Here is a 14464-nt window from a genome sequence, read left to right on the forward strand (position 1 = left end):
TTTCGTTAATACACGCAAATGCCCTAATCCATTCCAAGCACTACTGACATATCACATTAAATTGTATAAGTGGGGTAAAACCAGAATAAAACAACAGCCAAACACATTTGAATCATTCCATATACCTAACCTAACTATTAATACCTGTGATAAAGTAGATAATAGAATAAAATGCAAAGAAAAAAATACCCTTACCTAAAATTGCCTTACCTTTCGAGTGAGGCAATGTCTTCTTTCACAAGATCGATGGTGCCTTTCGCCTATTTCAGTTTTCGTGACACAAAAACATGAGGAGACCTATGCCCTAATGTGCTACTAATGTGCTACCGTCTGTGTGCTTAAAAAACCTCATGAGATAAAAACACGGGGAGCCTTGTGCTCATTTGGCTCAGACGTCAAAAACAATGTCAAAAACAAACCCAACGCGCCTGTGCACGTCATTATACTGCGGCACCCAAATTGAAAGTCGTTAACAATAGGCCAATAGGAGAGGAGAATCACATTACGAAGGCATGATTGTAAATATTATGGCCAATAGGGCAGCAGAATCTTATGGCGCGACATTTAAAAGCAGGAAGTATATACGTATCTTATACAGTATTGTATATAAAAGCAGGAAGTTTATGCGTATCTTATACAGTATTACAGTATTTTTGCCTTTCGAAACCTGAAATTTCTTTCTTAACAAGAGGCAATATGTTCCCGTTTAAACATGTCAGAACCTGAAAATTACGTTTGTAGAGACGTTCGTAAGTAGAGGTACCACTTTAATAGTATCAAAACTGCCATCTCATATAAAAATGGCTACAAACAAAAAAATTATTTTGTTTTGTATAAATTCAGGTCTAACTGATGGTGTAGTGATACATTTGCCTTTGACTCTGGTGCCTGTAGCATGGTATCATTTCCCACTTACATTGTGAATGGGAGTGCAAATGATTGTCCATATTTATATGTCCTGTAACTCAGGGATCCCCAACCACCGGGCCGGGGACCGGTACCGGTCCATGGCGCATATGCTACCGGGCCACACAGAAATAATAAATACAGTAATTTATCAATGATGCATTCTGGCATGTGCCTCTTTACACCCTATTCTGCCTGCCTCCTCTACTGACTAATCCGAGTAGAGGTATGTGGACGTCACCCTCTAGTTTTGGCTGCCATTAGTGGGGTGTTTTCACACCTCAGTAACCCAGAGTCAGTCAATGTAAACAGTCAATGTAAACAGTAACGTTAGCTGCCTGCAGGCAGCTAACGTTACAGGCAGGCTGCAGGCGCCACATTTCAGCAATGGCGGATGGGGTACTTCCGGTCATTTTGCTCGGATTAGTCAATAGATAATCAAACTGGATAGGATGTTGTGGGGGCGCCAGTGAGTGTAAACCGGGCCAATGTTTATTCTTGAGTGTCCTTTGATCCTGATAACCTAGCCTCCCTTTTTTATTTTTATTTTATTTTTTTTATTCATCTCTGCCAAAACATTTTGCAAATTTTGCACAGGTCCACTAATGACTAATGAAGATGTGAGCAAGTGGAATCTACATTTGGAAGAGTGTGTGAAAACTTGAAAATGTATCTCAGCCTTATTGAGAGATAGAACTTTTCAAAATGTGTATGAGCCCTGTAATTTATGCGACAGAATATTTAAAGCATCTGGTCATTCCTTCAGTGTGGGAAGACCTGACTTTGTCTACTATTAATCTCAGGAGGATGGAAAGGCAGAGGAGAACATGGCTCAGAAGAGGGCTGCACTGCTGGAGAAGAGGATGAGGAGGGAGAAGGAAAACCAGCAGAGAAAGTTGCAACAGGAGGCAGAGTTGGAGCAAAAGAAAGAGGAGGCTCGGTATGGTCTTTTAAGCTCTTTAAAGGCCTTTTTACACTAGTGCAACCCTACTTTGAAAAAACAAGCTGCGACAGTAGCCGATGAAGGAGGCGAGGAGTGTTAGCGTAACCATATTTGGAAGTATTGACGTAACAGCATTTCAGGAAGTAAGCAACGAAGCTTTATGCAAACGATTCCATGCCGCAAAGAGATTTCATTTTTACACAAAAAGCTGTATTTTTGCTCATTTTAAGGAGGAAGGGCTCTACCTTGTTTTGGGAAGAATGTGGATAGTGTAATCATGTTCATGAAATAAAGTTCCATCAAACTGCTTCTAGATATAATTTAGGCTGAGCAAAAAACCCATCTTGAGAGTTTCACAAAGCTTGGGAGACTCTCAAACAGTGCATTTACAGTATGAATACATTATTAAAGCTAATATGAGAGTGTCCAATGAAATACCACTACTCAGCCTGGTTATTATTGGTTTACATAGTAATAATGAAAACAACTTTACCTGTTAACTGTAAATATGTACAGTATATTATTTTTGGAATATTATTTAAGTGAAACAATTTGTAACTTTTTTAAAAGGTGCAAGATAAACAAAGTTATTCTACTTGTAGTTGTGTAAATAAACCGATCGTAAACAAAGTTATTCTTCTTGTAGTTGTGTAAACAAACAGATCTTTAACAGATGTCTGTAGTTAGTTGTAGTATAGTTGATGTAGTTACAGAAACTTCAAGAGGAGAAGTAACTTTTAGCTTTTCCATTTCAAGGTTTGATTTCTCACTTGATTTGTTGTAGTGAAATGTAATTTACCTGAGAGTACCAAGATATTTTGTAATGTGTTTAAAAAAAAAATATATATATATATATATATATATATATACAGTATATATAATATAAAAGAAAATAATTTCTATTGTATTTAATATTTAATAATTTTTTTCCCTCAAAATATCGCTGCAATTTTCAATGCGGTTTATATTGCCGCAAACAAATATTGTTTTGTCATAAAATTTGGTGGGTTCAGCGTATAGTCAGGAATGCCCTATACTTTAAAAATTACAATATATATCTATCAGACTGAAGTATTATCTTTTGCATTGCATTATTTTTCCAGTTTAAAAGCAGAGGAGGAGCGTATCCGAAAGGAGGAAGATAAGGCCAGAAAGGAGTTCATCAAGCTTGAGTATCTTAGGAGGAAACAGCTGAAACTAATGGAGGATATGGACACGGTCATTAAATCTCGACCAGCTACTACCAGCACAAAACAAAGACGTGGTCGGCCTAGGTCCATCCGTCGCGACAGCATCGACTCTCCAAAAACTCCTGTCCGAGCTGCCACAGGTAACTATAGAGATGGCAGGAGCAGGTAGAACTAGAAAGGTGAAGCTCATATCTCATACCTACATAATCTTTGTATTTAAATATATGCCAAAAAGAACCTTTTTTACAAATGTGCCTGAGTCAAATTTATTTTATGGTTTTTATTCAGGTTTTCTTCTGTAAGGAAATACGCATCATCATTCGGTCAGTTATTTATATCCCAGAAGATTTTTGTTTGTTTTTTTTAGTTGTGCAAGTGGTATATCCAATCCCTGTGTACATAACAAATGTCAACATGAGCAATGCCTCACTGGAGAGTGGGAGTATCTTATTATTTACTACCTGCAATGTTTTAATTACTAACAACTATTATTAAGCAGCCATTATTACAGTATTTGTGATGAATGAGTTTATTTCAATCTCGCGATAGACTTAAATGCTGTGGACTGGCTTCTGTTGTCGTCATAAATGGCTGTCGCTGTATTTACAGTATATGTTGTGCTGTGCCACAGCTCACATTTAGGTTCATGCCAATTTCTCTTTTCAGTCTCCAGTTTGTCCCTGGCATCCCTCAATTTAGGAGACGGAGATAGCGCAGACTCCGACAAGAGAGCACAAAGGTGAGCTTGTTGCCTAACTTCTTATGTGACATTGCACATGCGGGTTTATTTAGATTTAATTAAATTAATTAAATCTTTACGGAGTATTGTAATAACCCAATCACACCTCGATGTCAAATGTCTAAATGAAGACCTGTATTAGAAATTCTACGTTAAAAAATATAGTAATACTATTTAAATTTTTTTTTTTTTTATACATGGTATCTAATGGTGTTAATTGTTTTTGTAATACAGTGCTGGTCATTTGACTCACTGGTAGTATTAAATGGAGCATGTTAATATGCATGCATTGTTGCACAGTTACTGATATTTTAATCATTTGCTTTGTGCGACATCACAAGTTGTCGCATACAAAGTTGTCACAATGCTTTTGTGTTTCATTTTAAGTTGATTCCTCATTTGGTTTTTTGTAAACCAACCTAAACTTAATAATGCCTCATAAACTGAAGAGTTGGTGTGCCCTAATGGGGTATGACTTAATATGTCACTTGAGTGTTCCCATTTCAGGGTAAGATCTAAAACAATCTAAAAACAATATTATTTTGCAGGGTTTATTTATTTTTTATTTGAATTTTTGATTGTTTTTGCATATGGTTTTCCTAACTAACCAAACCACACATTTCTAACATCTTTCTTGTATTCTTGCCACTGTTCCTTCTTTTACTTCTCTCCTGCTCAATCACAAATGCAAGAAGTGCTAGTTTAGCCTCTGGCAGTCTCTTCTACTTTCTGAGCTCTCCTAAACTGAGAAGGAGAAGGTTAGTTCCTGCTTGGTATTGAGATCTAAGTGCTTCATGTTGTTCTGGCCCCAGTCCTGCACTATACCTTGCCCTCACAATGGTTTTGGCAATGACTGAGCACAGCAATTGTTTTTGTTCGTTTATTACTCTCATTGTTGTCACTTTAAATCGATGTATCTCAATACTACAGGCGAATTTCATATCGAGTGAGAAGCTTGCTATCGATACGCCCGTATCTCTTGTCATGCCTACAACATGCATTGCTGATTTTGGAACAATCATAACAATTGTTTGGATCATAAATTATTTTACATGCTTAAAACAAGCAACCAATTGATAAATTGATTTTATATGTAAAAAAAAAACACGTATAGTTCTGGGTGAGCGGGGAGCCAAGAGCATAGAAGGAAGGCAACGTGGCAGTGGTAACAAATGTTTATTGTAAGATTTGATGGAAGTCTGTGTCCAAAGAATCAGTTGGGCGGTTGGTCAGCGAGCTTGTGAGCTCTCCAGGCAGGCGATCTGGAAGCAAAGGCGAAATGAAATGAATAGAAAAAATACAGGAATCTAGATCAAAGAGAATGTTGTAATTACAAACTCGTGGAGTAGAGTTGTTGACGTGAAGTGAGGCCAAAAGGCCGGTGTTCTGGAATTCCTTCCTTCTTTGCGAGACATCCTACCAATTCCCAGTGCGCTTGTGCAGTGTGCACACATGTGCACTGCATGCGCACATCGGGTAAAAGCGGCGAGTACATACCATTTTCGTTAATCGACCCTTACATTGAATGAAAATACTTGGTGTGTTTTCCTGTCATAGCTTTTAAGCATTGTGTTTTCTTGCGATCTGTTGACCGCATTAGTCACAAAGTGTTCAGTATGTATACAACCCTTATTTGCTATTAGGATGTTTAAGTATTTTCTTAAGGCATTGTTAGTAGGTTCTTCATGTATGCATCTAAACAAAACAAGTTATAAGTAGCACGGTAATACTTTGGGTGCCAAATTCACCTCTGGTAGGACATTTCGCAAGGGTAGAACGTTTTAGCAGAACATCGGTTAAAGTACAACGGTTGACAATGCAGATTCGCACACCCAGGCACTCACACAGACACACACATACTGTAAATGAGGTTAGCGTTGCAGAATATTCTAATTTGTTGACTGTTTGTATAGACCTCAGACACTGGTACCAGAAAACTTCACATCACTCTCCTCGCTAAATTGTGATTTGAAAGCCTTGCTGCTCAACTCGTGATTACCTTTAAAGGGACGATCCTGGAATTTTATAGTTCATTTAAAATACAATACTCCATGTACAGTACCAATGTTTAATGAGTACATAGAGCCCTGACATTTAACTGGGACAGTCCCAAAAAGCCCTTTTCCTTAACTTCAATAAAGAGACTTCGGGTCGAACATTCTGGTGAACACCCGGACAGTGCGCGTCCCTGCGGCATCAGCATTGTTTCACCGGGCCACACTTTTCTAACCCACTTAAGACTTGCTACTAACTATTTTCACGTTTCTAGTGATTATCTTATGGACCAAACACTGGTTGCTTTATGTTCGTGCTCGTACAAGCATGCACACTACGCACAAGCTGCAGTTACATTTTAGGCGAGAGTTGGCAGTCACAAGTAAAGTAGTTACGTAGAGCATAGCCCCTTTAAAACGACCGGAGGGCATCGTTATTTATTTATTTACTAATTTATTTATTTACTTACTAACTAAGTGGGTGCAAGTTCTTTGAAAGTTTGGCTTTTATATCTACTTGGAGCATGAATAATTTAGACTGAATAGTGAATTCATGGAGCACCAACAATTTTGAAAGTGATGTACAGTATCATTCTGTGTTTTATGTGTTCTAGGCCAGACTCAGCAGATGGCTTCCTTTCCCCGAGCCGCACCAGCAGTAAGAATGGAGAGAAAGACTGGGAAAATGGATCCACAACCTCTTCTGTTACTTCAATCACAGAGTACACAGGTTGGGATTGTTCATAGTTCAGCAACCGTTTTTTATTGGGATTTATGATGTTCAAATACTGTGGCTGTCGCTTGGTGTTACAGACTTGTCGTATTTGACCTTTTTCCTGGTATATCGTACATATTACATAATATTGTTAAATCAGACCAACAACTACTACAACTATCTACTTTTGAAGTAGATGCTGCTCCATAGAATTCCTTTGAAAATGCAAGTGTATGATAGAGCGTAATGTTAGTTATATTGACTGGACCTCTTAATACTATTTAACTGATATGCTAGTTGAGTTGCAATGCACAAAAACTTTTGACAACAGCAAAATAGTGAGAACAGGAAAGAAAAATATTTCATATGACCTAATATACTAAATACAAATATGTTGTTTCTGTCCTCTTTTCGGCTAGGGCCAAAGCTCTACAAGGAGCCAAGTGCCAAATCAAACAAGTATATCATCCAGAACGCACTGGCTCACTGCTGCCTTGCCGGTAAAGTCAACGAAGCACAGAAGAACAAGATCCTGGAGGTAACCGCTTGTATTGATCATGTTTGTGGTTAGTTTACTGTCGTTTAATCTGCAGACACGTGAATAAGGCAAGACTGGTGTTCAAGACTGGTGTTTTTACTTTGTCTAGAATGTTGTCAGACGCCTTAATTACAATTCAAAGCTCAGTGTGCCAAATATTGCCAACGATCTCAGTACAGTGGTACCTCGACACATGATCCTTTCAACAGCCGACGTAAAATTTGACCCGTCATTTGTCTAGACATACGGCAACATGCTCAAAAAACGACAATTTACAACAGGGTCGCAATTCCATTGTTTTCCCACAAAACGACAGCATGGCTGATTTTCTTGTGAGAGAAAGCAACATGGATCCCAAGAAGGTTCGTGCAGGTAATGAAAAAAGGACAAATGTGACGCTTACACTTGAAATTAAGATGGAACTGATGAAATATGTCTTGTCTTTTAATGCACAGCTAGGACACGTAGCAATGAGTGGTCCTGTTTCCTGGGGGTTGTTTCACTATGGCAGCAGGTCCACAAATAACATTGGATGATGAATAATACACATTTCAACAATTATCACCACTGGCACTAGTAGAGCTTTTATTCCATAAATTGTGATTTTGAATGTACAATCAATATATGGGGACGGCGGTAATGACGACGATGATGGCGGTGGTAGTGATGGTGGTAGTGATAGTGCAATGATGATAACGATGTTGGGAAGTGACTGTATTTACATGAATTTTTGGGGAGTGAATTGGGGGTGGGACCCAAAAAAAGCTCGGCTTCTTCCCACTCCTTTTCAAGCTACGTATGGATGTATTTGTTGCTATTTTTTTGTTATAATCAACATTACTGGTACTACTGTTATTTGTTTTCCCTATTCTAGCTGTTTTTGTTATTACTGCTCGAAATAAATTAATCAATCAATCAATATGTCTACGATCTCGACGGTCCTCCTCTAACCTCTGTTCGCCAGTCTTTATAAATTAAGGTGAAAATTATTATTATTGTAACGTCGGCAAGGAAGTTGCCAGCTTTGTCAGGTTTTTAATCATTCATTTCAGAACTTGTGCAACACAACACGGCTACTGTCTGCCGTAGCCGACGCCAAAATCAACAGAACATGAAAAGTGAACGTAAAAACTCTTCCGCACCTCTCTAACTCTCTCTCGTCAGCCTATTCAGGAACAGCATGCAAAACACAACCGCGACATTAGAACCCGATACGTTAGATTATTATTATTATTATTGTTATTACGATTTGTATTTAGAATTTATTTGTTTTGCTATGTGTAATTGCTATTTGTATTTGTACAAGTCGTATTTATGAAGGATTCAGCGTAGGTTTATGGGCTGTGGAATAAATAAATCGAAATATAATGGTGTTTTTATGGGAAACGTATGTTCATTTCGACTTACAACCCAGGTCCTGGAACGAATTCAATTCATATGTAGAGGTACCACTGTATACTATTTTATTGTCAAATATGTATATGTTTATAGTCACTGTGTAGAACACAAAATGTTTTCCTTTTTTTTTTTTTTTGGGAGGGTAACAGAAAATATTAATACGATTTGACATCGGTCGGTGACAATCGTAGCAAATGAGTTGATAGGAAAATAGGGATGCGCTTAATGCAGATGGCAGCTTGTGGGCGTTAGTCTGTCATTTAGAATGAGTTCTAATTAACTGACACATAAATACATACGACATGATTGTATTTTACCTTATTCATTCATTCATTCATTTTCCATGCCGCTTTTCCTCACGAGGGTCGCGGAGGTGCTGGATGTTTGATCAAATAAGTCATGTTCGATACCGTATTCATATTCTTGGCTTCAACAGAATTAGCATATATTACAGATATGTTTATATTGTGCCAGGAAATGGAGAAATCAGAGGCCAACAACTTCCTGGTTTTGTTCCGAGATGCTGGCTGTCAGTTCCGCTCGCTCTACACTTACTGCCCTGAGAGTGAAGAGATCAACAAGCTCACAGGCATTGGCCCCAAGAACATCACACGCAAGATGATTGACGGCCTGTACAAGTACAACTCTGACAAGAAGCAGTTCAGCCTGATACCAGCTAAGACCATGTCAGCCAGCGTGGATGCGGTGACCATCCACAGCCATTTGTGGCAAACCAAGAAGCCAGCCACCCCTAAAAAAGTAGTGCCTGCACCCCAATCCTGATGGAAGTTGAAAATGACCATTTTAGTTTGCACTTTTATAGTTTGTTTTCATGGCGTTTGAAATATGTCCATTGCCAGTTAGTCAAACAAGTTTTCCATTTTTGTTTTGTCAGATTTTCATCTCTACAGTTCTCAATTCTCTGTTACAAAATGGCAAACAACTGGAATGTAAGCCACTGATAAATAATGATGTAAATTTCTTACCTACTATTAAACACAAGTCGTGTAGGATATGAAGGCATGTGTGAGTACTGATTTTATTTCCTTTGTGCCAAAATATGTGAGTACTGTTTTTATTTCTTTTGTGCCAAAAGTTTTTTAAAAAAATGACATCAAGACCGTATGAATGCCAGGATATTTTACTCAGAATATTGAAGCACTGAATGTTTACAATTCATGTACAGATTGATTTGATTTTCATTTGCAATAAGTTTATGTGCGGCCTTTCATGCCTGGGGTTTTAGCGTGTGAGTGCAGTGAGCTGATTGTAGAGCAACATTCAAAGAAGTTGCTTTTTTATGTACAATATTTGAAAGACGCCTTTCTGTTGATATTTGTGAGTAAATGTGTTTGCGTGTTAAGATACATAAATCTAAGGGCCAAAAAAGATTGATTGCATACAGCTAGCGTTTGCCACACAGCACTTGTGTGTTCAACTCAACAAAGTCAGACGGTTTCAGCTTTTACACAACCATTTTCTTAGGAAGAATGTATATGTACGCCATATCTCTTAATGAGATTCTTCTCAGCTATCAAGATGTAAGAGTTTTGGTTTCAGGATGTAATTGATCATTTTGAGTAAATCCTGTAGAATTCATCAAGATGGGATCTGTTTGTACTGAGGCAGCATTTCATTTGGTAATTCATGACTGTTCACAGTTTCAAATCAATGAAAATGTATCTTCATGTACTTTGGGAGACGTTTTCGGCAAAGAATTTAACTTTTCATTTTTTTACTATATGCAAAAATTTCAAGATGAATAGGTTTTGAATTACTAATTAGAGCGCCACGCTTGATTTGAATACGCTAAACACAGACACCCATTGTCTTTCTACAAATCACAATTTTTAATTAGCTATTTTCCGACACAAGAGCTTTAACTCGCTTCATATTGAACTATCCATTCAATCCAAAATGCCTTTAGTAACTTGTTAGCGATCAGATTTTATGTCAGCTCTCTTGTACCTTCCATTTCCACCAAATTTCTTCAGCGATAGAAAATAGCTGTATGTAGAGTTTACACTGTAATTGAGGAGTTGATTATCATTAAAGCTGTTTTTCAGAAAGATTGTATAATCGCACATGTTGGAATTAGTTTTACAGACGGTAATCCACTGTAATAATGTCTAAGAAGCATTTTTCCTTTGCCCTTTTTTTTTTAGAGTAATAAATTGTAGCTTCACACTTGCAAAGCTAAAAACTGAAAGCCAGCCAGGGTTTTAAAATATTCACTCCTGTATTTGGTGGGACAAACTGTTGTAAATGACGATGTGTTGACAACCAAATGAACATTTTAGGGACTGTGTTTTAAGTGCAACATGTTTATATTTTCAGTAGAATTTTTCATTGTAACTAGGAAAATCACAAGGTGTTGTTAGATAGGATAATTTGCTGCATACGGGTAAAAATGCACCATTTAAATTGGTGTTATTATCATGGGTTTAGGGTGAACAAATAAACTGACGTGATGCATTATTTCAACTTGGGGTGGGGGGTATTTATAACTCAAGGAGCATGTACTTTTGTCTTAATAGTAGTCTCATAGGTCTCTCTTTTGGTTATTAGCCACAGGAAGGGAACTGAATATTTAAATGAAGCATATTGTACAGTGTGTTCATGTGACATCACACCTACTTGCTATTGATGACTCTTTTTGTCAATATGGTGTCATACAGTCAAAGCTTGCTGAACATGTTTGTTTTTTCCTCCAATAAATAAACTCAGCATGGCCCATATTAAGTTGTTTGTTGGCATTTCCACACGTGACTATTATTCATTGTTTGCTGTCAGTCAGGCCCTATTTTGGCAAAGCAACTTGAAACATATATATATATTTTTTTGTTGTGTCACATCTGTCCCCCAAAACTGTCTCATTCCACTAGAAGAGTGACAAGTTTTTTGTCAGCAATTTTGCCACCAGGAAAGTGAACAACCGATCAACATCACCAGCCAAGCCTGACAACAACAACCATTTGCAGTCAGCCCCGTGGAAACACGCACAAATACTAGATATCATAATTTCTGGACTATAAGGCCTGCCTGGCTATAAGCCGCCACCCACCAAATTTGACACGAAAACGGCATTTGTTCACAGATAAGATGTACCAGACTATAAGCCGCAGATGTCCGCACTGTATTATGGGATATTTACACCAAAAGATATTAACCGGTAACACTTTATTTGACAGTGGTGACTGTCATAACACTGACATAATTGTGACATGACAGTGTAATGATGTAAAAGATCCAAGCTGGACATAAGTGGATTTCGTGACAAAATTTGCCAGATGACTAGAAAAATTATGGGAGATATAAATAGGGCGAGTCCACATTTGATGAATTAGAACAGAAGGGCTTAGTTGCTCCGATTTAACTTTTGCACATTACCATGACATGGATGAATGAATGAATGAATGAATGAATGAATTTATTGTCATTGTCATCATCATCAGAATCATTGACAGTTACAGAGTATGGGATAGTTTGGCCAGAAAGGAGAAAAATTGACACAGACTATGGAATAATTTGCCCGAAAAGACGATGACAGACAAAGGAAGACGGGAAAAAAAAGCAAATGCTTATCGATACCCGTCCCCCAACAACCCGGGACGCACAGTCTAGCATGTTTGTGTTAAATAGCCATTGGTTTGGTGTAGGTCTCATTGTAGAAAATATCTTGTCCAATGAGCTGAGTGTCCAGTCAAGGAGCTCCATGTCACAGCAGGTTAAACACAGCGCTCACGTTGCAATGGCAGATCAGTAATCTAATTTTACTGGAGGGCATATCTTCAGAGCAAGCAATGTTATGTCTTAGTCTCTGTCTTTGACATTTAATCATCCTGTTTGCCTTTTTTGCTGTGGGAACAACTTGTAGCGGATGTGTGTGTGCAGTGCAGCTATGACTCATTTTGGTCCATGTAGCGATTTATTATAGTTTCTTTGTACATCTTTTTGAAGTAACTCAATGATTTTATACTCGTAAGCGCTGCATCACATGTATTCCATAGGCAAGCCCCAATGTTCGTAATCGAGAAAGAAAGAATTATCAGGATTGTTATCAGGCAACCGAAGAGCTTGCTGATGAGCTGATCATTTGATTCAGGTGTGTTAAAGGAAGGAGACATGGAAAACAAGCTGGATTGCGGCTCTCGAGGACCAGGGTTGGCCATGCCTGATGTAGACAAAGACCAGGACTTCTGGGATAATGTTCTTTGGACAGATGAATCTAAAATTGAATTATTTGGACACCAGAACAGAGGACATGTTTGGCGTAAACCCTATACAGCATTCGAGGAAAAGAATCTCATACCAACTGTGAAGCATGGAGATGGAAGTGTCATGGTTTAGGGATGCTTTGCTGCAGCAGGACCTGGCCAGCTCACCATCATAGAATCCACCATGAATTCTCGTATATCAGAGGGTGCTTGAGGTACATGTGAGATCATCTGTGAAAAAAATAAAGCTGAAGCGAAAATCGACCATGCAACATGACAATGACCCAAAACATACCAGTAAATCCACCAAGAGCTGGCTGGAAAGGAAGAAATGGAGAGTCCTGGAATGGCCGAGTCAAAGCCCAGATCCTAATCCCACTGAGATGCTGTGGGCTGTATATGCAAGAAACCCCTCAAACATCTCACAGCTAAAAGTATTCTGCGTTGAGGAGTGGCGCAAACTTTCTTCAGACCGATGTCAAAGACCTGTAGATGGCTACAAAAAGCGTTTCACTGAAGTTATTTCAGCCAAAGGAGGTAACACTAGCTATTAGGCGGTGGGGTGTCCTAACCTTTTCCTCAGTTTGAATAAGCATTTTTGTTGATGTATTTGGTTTAATGAGTAAAACAATGTCAATGTTTGCTTTTACCTGCAATTAAATCACTTTCTTTTCCAGAGATAAAGAAAAAGATCAGACATTGATATGTAAACATTTCTTAATAAAGAACTGAATATTTAATAGAGTGTCCTAATTTTTTCACATGACTGTATGTGTTCATTTGGACTGTGTTAATTTTGGCATTGCAGCCTAAATGGGCAGTGCCCAAGTAGATCAAGCATGTAGTGCTGTGTTGTATATAAAGCAAGGGCGTAGGTTTGCGTAGGGAGGGTAGGGACACAACACTACCAACTTTTCAGAATGCTGAAAATTTTCCCACCAACTTTTAAGCAACCTTATTTGAAGAAATCAACCTTATTTTATATTTGCATTATATAATGGCTTCAACTACATAGGTCATTTAGATTGTCTTCCCATATGTGATAAGGATAGAATTGACCCGACCATTATTAAGTGATTTACATTACTTTAATTATGTTCAAACTTACATTGACCCCTTTTCACTTGCTGAATGTGCCAGTCCATTTTTCCCCCTCAAATGCACGTTTGATTGGCTGATGACTTGCCCCCCTCCCACACATGCATTCACAGCCTGACAGAAATACAAAATGCCGCCTCCTCTGCCCCCTTTGAAGATGAGGGATATTAGAAGGGTTTTTTTTCCGCCAGCAGGAGATGTCAATGTTGTGGAGGTGGGGAACACAACACTAATTTTGTTACTGAAAGTCCGACCATTTCCAATTTCTCGAACTCAAGGAGGAAGCTGCGTTGAGGGAAATATCCTCATGTATGTTTTCTACTGTTAATGTTAATTAAACTGTAAGAAATGTAGTGCACTAAGGATTACCCCCTTATAGATGGTTAATTGATGATTAACAAGTTTGTATTTCTTTTGTATGTTAATATAATTTGTGTTCAAATATTGCCATTTAAATTTGCCAACAAAATCCAGACATTTTTCAGATAAGTTTTCAAAATGTTTCTTTAGTAGTTTTTGAAAACAAAGGTTTAAATCGAATGGTGTATCACTTGAACACATGAAAGTTTGTATAGCTCAACACAGATTTATTTTGCATTGATCATTTGGCCTATCAATTAATTAGGTTCATACTGGGGAGTGGTAGAGAAGTCGATTCCCAACTCAAAGGTTGTGAGCTCAATTCTCTGTCCTGCTGAATGCATCTAAGAAATGTAGCCCTGAATT

At 38.1% G+C, this 14464-nt stretch overlaps 1 protein-coding gene across 5 annotated transcripts in view; it reads left to right on the plus strand.

Annotated features, from left to right (window-relative positions):
* The window catches only part of camsap2a (calmodulin regulated spectrin-associated protein family, member 2a), a 58726-nt gene extending 49205 nt beyond the window's left edge, over window positions 1-9521 (plus strand). For 3 of the 5 annotated variants that reach the window (XM_057840805.1, XM_057840806.1, XM_057840809.1), the window contains 7 exons: window positions 1710-1846; window positions 2953-3179; window positions 3706-3778; window positions 4471-4536; window positions 6387-6502; window positions 6907-7025; window positions 8898-9521. In XM_057840805.1, coding sequence (XP_057696788.1) covers window positions 1710-1846; window positions 2953-3179; window positions 3706-3778; window positions 4471-4536; window positions 6387-6502; window positions 6907-7025; window positions 8898-9206 — 1047 coding nt within the window. In that variant the 3' untranslated portion in view covers window positions 9207-9521. The remainder of the gene's footprint in view (window positions 1-1709; window positions 1847-2952; window positions 3180-3705; window positions 3779-4470; window positions 4537-6386; window positions 6503-6906; window positions 7026-8897) is intronic. The other 2 variants (XM_057840807.1, XM_057840810.1) reach the window with 1 other exon arrangement.
* The last annotated feature ends 4943 nt before the right edge of the window (window positions 9522-14464 follow it).

Source organism: Corythoichthys intestinalis, chromosome 7 (genome assembly GCF_030265065.1).
Source record: "Corythoichthys intestinalis isolate RoL2023-P3 chromosome 7, ASM3026506v1, whole genome shotgun sequence".
Classification (NCBI taxonomy): domain Eukaryota; kingdom Metazoa; phylum Chordata; class Actinopteri; order Syngnathiformes; family Syngnathidae; genus Corythoichthys; species Corythoichthys intestinalis.